This window comes from Sipha flava, unplaced genomic scaffold (genome assembly GCF_003268045.1).
Source record: "Sipha flava isolate LNK unplaced genomic scaffold, YSA_version1 218_pilon_pilon, whole genome shotgun sequence".
Taxonomy (NCBI): domain Eukaryota; kingdom Metazoa; phylum Arthropoda; class Insecta; order Hemiptera; family Aphididae; genus Sipha; species Sipha flava.
Genome location: NW_020272845.1, coordinates 71,865 through 78,839, shown reverse-complemented (window position 1 = coordinate 78,839; position 6,975 = coordinate 71,865). Strand labels below are relative to the sequence as shown.

Below are 6,975 nucleotides of genomic sequence, written 5' to 3'. Positions count from 1 at the left end.
TGAGATTAAACCAAAATATGGATGTGATTGCAAAAATTGCAGGTTTAAGTCACTAAAAACCAGACGATTAGTTTTTGATGCTACTTTTGTTTATAAAATCTTGAATGGAGAAATTGACTGTCCTGAAATATTACAAAAAAATTGATCTTAAAGTACCCTATTTCAATTTTAGAAGTAATCCTCCTTTTGCTATACAACAGTAAAAAAAAAAATTACTTTTCTAATAGTCCGATGTGTCGCCTACCAACGTTATGCAATCAAATAAAAAATTTTAATTTTGATTCTTGCACCACGTTAAAGACTTGTATTTATAATTCAAATAATTAATATAAATTTTCACTTAATAATTATTACTGTATTCCTACCCCTTGGGATATTTATTTATTTATTGATTTTATAACAATAAATATTATTATTATTAATATTCTATAACAGATTACTGTACTCATAAATATTATGTACAATGTTTTATGCACGACTTAATCAATCAATCGAGTTTGTTGGTTGAATAAATAAGAAAAAGGTTGATACGTCACAAACCCATTAATTATAAATATACATAAAAGTAACAATATTGGTTGAAACGTCGAGTGGAAAACTAATAATGTTCGAATTAATAATATTTATCGGTTTATTTTGTGACGATGACTGAGGCGTTATTATTTCTCATTGCTAATTCCTTTCGAAGAATAATAGTTATTAATGTTTCTTATTTAGAATCAGAACATGTCTAAAGTGACTGCGCACTGAGCCATTCGTACGCGCGCGTCCGTGGTTCAAAAACGTCGTGTTTAATCGCTCAAAACCAAACATGGGCGATCCGGCGCGACCAAACGTGATTAGACGCTACCGAACGTGCGCCTCGTTTTCTTGTGCGAATACAACCCGTATGGCGACTGTTTTTCAAACTACTTTAAAGCCAATTTTATTTTTAGGCCAGATTATGGGTTTAATTAATTTTTCGTATACATTAGAACCTACCGGACTGTTAATTCGAACTTCAAACTCACCATATTATTCATTTCTCGAAATATTCCGAATGTGCTTTTTGATAATATGTACCTATCTGGTTCATGTCAGAGGAATTTATTATGTGCAGCAATTCCGTTTGATAAAATTTTGGGTTATCATAATCTTCGCAAGAGTATCGGAAACATGGATAATAAAGTAAGAAAAAATAACGTTTAACATTTTGATTGTTTTAAACATCTTGATAGTTATGTACACCAGTGGCGTGTTGAAATCATTTTCGGTAAGAAGCAAAAATGTTTACAAAGTCAGATATCCGTCCCCACCAATTATTGAATTTACAAAATAATATTTTTATTTTTTGTAAGTTTCTTTTTTTAGTATTTATTATTATTGTCTTGAAGTCGTATTTTATTATTGAAAAATTTTATAATTTGTATAAAATATTGTCGGTAGTGGGGACACCCAAGATTTTGTAATATTTTTTACAACATGCGAGTATTTTATACTACTTATATATTATTATTATTAGGACCAGGATTTTCATGCAAATTTATACTTATCTAAAATTCACTTAGAATAATTAGGTCCGTTTCGCCAGCACTGCCACTTTCAAATCTTAATACCTAACTTTGATGGTATTTTGTACTTTTTTTGTACAGTTTTGTACAACCAAAATACAATTTTTTATAATCCCCCCAACACGAGAAAAACCGATTTTGTCATGCGTGTGCTGGGGAAACGTTTACTTAGCACTGCCAATGACCAATTATTGTCTTATAAAAATTTAATTTATACAGTATTATTTACATTATTTTTTACAACCAAAATAAAATGTTATACATCTACCCAAACACTATAAAATTCAGTTTTACCAGCTCTATTGTGCTTCTAGCCAAAACGCTGTACAATACTACTGTTTAATCTAAATAAAGTGATAGCTGATAATAAGTTAATAATAACCAAATAATATCAATAATCTGAGTTTACAGCCTACAGTATATGGTGGCTTAAGTCATAGACCTAATATATAATGGACTGCTTTTAGAGAGAGAGGACCCGTGTCAACATCTATGCAAGAAAGACAAAGCTAGTATTGGAAAACCATAGAGATTATAAGTACTTTACTCCTTGGAATATTGTTATCATATTTATGAATACTGATTACTGGCTATGATAGTCCGTGCTGATTGTTGAATAATGAATAGAGAATTAGTGAATATTATGAACTAATAAGACTAAAAAATAATTTTAAATTAATAATGTAAATTAAATTAAAATAGTTGGTTATTTATTCATTAAATAGTATATGAATTTGTATTGTTTTTATGTCAGTTATACAGAAAATTATAATTGTGAATTTAGAAAAAAATATAAATTAAATACTAATAAAAATAAGTAAAATACTTAAATTTATTAGTTATTTCTTATTGATGATGGAAGTGATTAAGTTTTGTGTAGAACTGTCTAGTGCGTTTGTCATTTTCATTTGTAGTCTTATTGATATGATGGATTTTTATGCTAATATACATATATATATATATATATATATATATATATATATATATATATAATTATATATTATAATTTATATTTAATAATAAATAATATTAATGTAAATAATTAATAATTAAATAATAATATGACTATTTCTTCGCACCTTGCAATCCTACTTGATACATTGTTAATTTATTTAGTTTTTTTAATTTATCTCATATCTTTTAACACACAATAATATATTCCAAAGATCTAAAACTGCTTATAACGCGTTTGGTTTTCCCATACTAGCTCTGTCTCTATCGCACGGATGTTTACTTCATTGATTTACATGACAATCAATCGTTATGCGCGGTCCATCATATAATAGGTCTATGGCTTAAATGTAAATAACAGTAAGTAAAAATAGAAAAACCGTTTGCACTAAAAGTATTTATAAATTATAATTAATGATAGTCCCTAGGAATGCGGCACGCAATGACTAAAATAGATATTTTATTAAGAATAATAATTGTTGATTATCAGCAGTGCCGTCGTTAGCGAACAGGCAATTTAGGCAATTGCCTAGGGCCTCCCACTTAAAATAAATTTAGGAGCCCACAGTTTTGTCAAGTTAGAATAGTTAAATATAAACTGTAAAAATACCATCTTCTTAAGAATCAACTAGATACAATTTCCTATTGGAAACCTACTATGGTTATGATGATCGAAGGAATCCTTCTGGTCATAATTGTATGCACAAACACGAAACTTAAAACGCCTACACATTATGGTAAAACCAATACATTCCACGCGTCACTAAGAATCTAAAATTTATGAATAAGCTAAATTAATAATAATTTTTTGTTTAAATTTGTTTTCAGGTTAATTAATGGCATCGTAGAATATGATAGAAAACATAAAACTTTTTCACCAGAGTTGTTACTTTATAAACGTAGTCCGAGTAAAACATGTTGGAATATTATTTTATTATCATTCTTTATATATTTTATTGGATATGAAACATGTGTCTTTTTCTTATGGCGACCAAAATCATTAGACCTCAGCGTTATTCCAATTTATTTGTTCAGTATGCCTAACATAATAGACTTTACAATTCTTATAGTTGTGTGTTTTTTCCTTAGTAATATAGGATTTAGATTTCTAGCGTTAAACAATTTTTGGAGATGTCTTCCGGTAGATTTAGCTCCCATTTCCGGCGAATGGTCACATTCTGAAATAGTCATTCTGATAGAAAATATTAGATTGCTGCACGCTGAACTTTCTGAAATATTAAAAATATTCAATTTAGGTTACGGTCCACTGTTGTTAGGTTACTTTGTAGGCAGTTTTATTGATTTGATGTATGTATTTTACTTGATGATTTACCATGAATTTAAATTACCAAATCGCAGTTTAACCGAAAAAATCATAAAATATTTGCCTTTACACATTTTCAACATACAAATCATAGTTTTTATAATCTTCATCGTCGTGGCTGCTTCGTGGATACACGATATGGTACAAAAAATATTCATAATATTACATCATTATGAAATTATTAAATAATACTCATATACCTATATATATATATATATTAAATGATATTTCAACAGTAAGTGTAGCAATGGCGTAGCTAACGTAATAAATACTTCTGAATAAGTTTTAATATTTTTACTATTAATTAATTATATTAACTGAAGTTATTCTAAATATTAACTAAAGTATTCTTTATGAAAAATAAAAAACAAAATATTATCAACAAGAATATTTTTCTCTTTTTTATCTCTTACGAGAGCTATGCCTTCATTCACTGGTTCCACTAATATGATGAGTTTTGTATGGTGTTTACAGAAAAAAGAAATTATATCATATTTACGATTGTACAAGATATCGTGTTTACCGTTCGACATAAAGATACAAGTAACGTAAAGTCATATAATTAATATTAAGTATTTGATTCAGTTTTTAAAATATATCAAACAATAATATTTTATAAGTTTTATCCTTACCTTAGGCTGGGAATTCAGGAGTTTTTTTTTCTATTAAATCATTAATACTAATTAATTTTTTTAACGGGTAAAGATTGCTAAAATGATATAGGGACGAATTATACCGACTAATTTATGATCAATTGAATAATACATATTGTTACTTTAAACAGTAGTTTATCAATAAATTTCCTTTTTAGTTTCTAGTGACTATATAGGTATTCTTTGAGTGTTAAAAACGTTTGTGTATCACTTGAAAGGAAAATGTTATTATGAGAAGTTAAATTATTATTACAACGTACATTATAAAACATTTATTATAAATAATAAACAAAATTAAAAAATTCAATTGAAATAATTATTATTAAGAAGAAGTACAAAGTTGTTACTAAAAATCAGTGGCGTAGCCAGGAATTATCCAATGGAGAGAAGGTTATGTTTTTGTACATTACTAAAATATATTGCCCCAGTGTGGTAAAATTGTAAATGATCCACTGAGTTGTACGCAAATTGAATAATACATTTTTGATTAGACGAATAATGATACCTATTTGTGAAAGTTATTATTATTTATAATTATTATACAGAGTATACAATTTATTGACTAAATATAGATACACAGATAAAATTAAAAAAAAAATCTTTATTCAATTGTAATATAAGTATTAGTATAAATTAAAAATATTTATATAATATTAGCATTTATATTCTAAGTTAGGTATAATGTATAAGTTATAGCAATCTTATTTTTCTTGAGATTTTAGTCATCAAAAACTTCATCTGTAGTAACTCGTAAAACTATTTCAAGATGAATATTTAGTAATGACTATTTAGTCGATTTTCTCCAGTAGTATTTCTGAGGTATGTTCTAAATCTTTTTAAGGTAGAAAATGACCTTTCACTGCTTGCTATAGTTACGAGAAGTGTAGCTAATTATTTGCAGAAGTTTATAAATCGATAGAAAAATGAGTGAGTTACATGTTATAAGAGCTGCCAATGAATTTTTTGTTTTTTTTTTGCTCCAATAAATTTTTGGGTCCATGTTAATACTTCTCTAATTACTGAATTAGGACTACATATTAAATCTTCACAATACTTTTATGTCAAACTTTTAGTGTTTTCTTCTTTATCTGGCAAATTATTGTTTGGCAAGAGACAACAAAAATTGGCGATCAGATATTTATGTACAATGAACTTATTATGAATTTGTCTAATAAAGTTAACTAAAAATGGGATTAACAATGATATTTTATAGTAATCGTTTCGGTAGGTAGTTTTTATATTAAAAAAAAAAAAAATTTTGTGCTTATAACACGAGGTAAAGTTATTTCAATATCAAGTGACATACATTTTTCTTTTACTTCCATGAATATTTTTTCAAATTCTTCATTAGCATTTTTTTAAATATTTTTTAACACATTAGAAACATTATTTGCCAATGACATGGGTTCAACTAAATCAATATTTTGATATTGAAGAAGTTTACTGAGAGGTAAACTTATTCTAAATAATTTTGCTAGTAGATACGTTGCTGATTGAGTAGATATGAGTTGATAAACTCCTGATAACGAATCTCTGTTTGGTTATGTAGAAATAATGGATAATCTATCAAGAACTGCATCAAATAACTCCATAAATTATTTATGGAGTCATACCGATTGAACAATCTTGTAGAACAACGTAATTTTAATTTTACAATCTGAGATCCAGGACAAGAAACCAGTAAAAAAATATTAACTTTATTTCAGACTTCGAGATTCGATGGATAAAATGGGTCTATTTTAGAATATAATAAGATGGTTAGATGTATTTACTTAATAAGCTTTATAATATATACTAAAAATGTAATAACTATGTATACGCATATTTAATTAAATTTAAGAATATTTCACAAATTAGGTAAAAATGTTTATGAATCAAATTTCAATATCACAATTGGACGAAATCACAGCATATGGATTTTTCACTGTTAATATAAGTCTTGTTGTAACAGTAAGTTATAACATGATATATACATTAATATAACTTGTACCACTCAAATACTAGTAATAATGCAATACTATTGCATTATTAAAAAATCTGCTATTATATTTCATTCAATTATAACTTAATTAAATATTACAGATAATTGCCTTATTAATGACTGGATTTTCAACATTGATACAACTGAGAAACCATCCGATTATTATGGAATTAAGCAATAATACTTATCAATTCCATCAAGATATATGAAAAACGGTAAAATTAAAGAAAATTTATAAAATTTACGAAAAATTGTAAAATTTATGAAATTTATGCAAAATTGTAAAATTTATGAAAAATTATAAAATATATGAAATTTATGCAAAATTGTACAATTTATGAAAATTGTAAAATTTATAAAATGTATGAAAAATTGTAAAATTTATAAAATTGATGCAAAATTGTAAAATTTAAGAAAATTATAAAGTTTATGAAAAATTATGAAATTTATGAAAAATTGTAAAATTTATGAAATTTTTGCAAAATTGTAAAATTAATGAAAAATTATAAAATTTAT

At 26.1% G+C, this 6,975-nt stretch overlaps 1 protein-coding gene across 1 annotated transcript; it reads left to right on the top strand.

The window, feature by feature from the left end:
* Positions 1-745: 745 nt before the first annotated feature.
* On the top strand, positions 746-6,701 carry LOC112683082. Its single transcript, XM_025553946.1, has 5 exons — positions 746-1,167; positions 3,330-3,966; positions 4,300-4,368; positions 6,336-6,428; positions 6,561-6,701. The coding sequence occupies exons 1-5, from the start codon at positions 812-814 to the stop codon at positions 6,666-6,668; spliced, it is 1,263 nt and encodes a 420-aa protein (XP_025409731.1). The 5' UTR covers positions 746-811; the 3' UTR covers positions 6,669-6,701.
* The last annotated feature ends 274 nt before the right edge of the window (positions 6,702-6,975 follow it).

Excerpts from the sequence above, each read along its gene's own strand:
- LOC112683082 (XM_025553946.1), top strand. The coding sequence starts at position 812 with ATGGGCGATCCGGCGCGACCAAACGTGATTAGACGCTACCGAACGTGC. Across the intron at positions 1,168-3,329 it reads TCGGAAACATGGATAATAAA|GTTAATTAATGGCATCGTAG; the intron begins GTAAGAAAAAAT and ends ATTTGTTTTCAG. Across the intron at positions 4,369-6,335 it reads CGTTCGACATAAAGATACAA|GTAAAAATGTTTATGAATCA; the intron begins GTAACGTAAAGT and ends TTCACAAATTAG.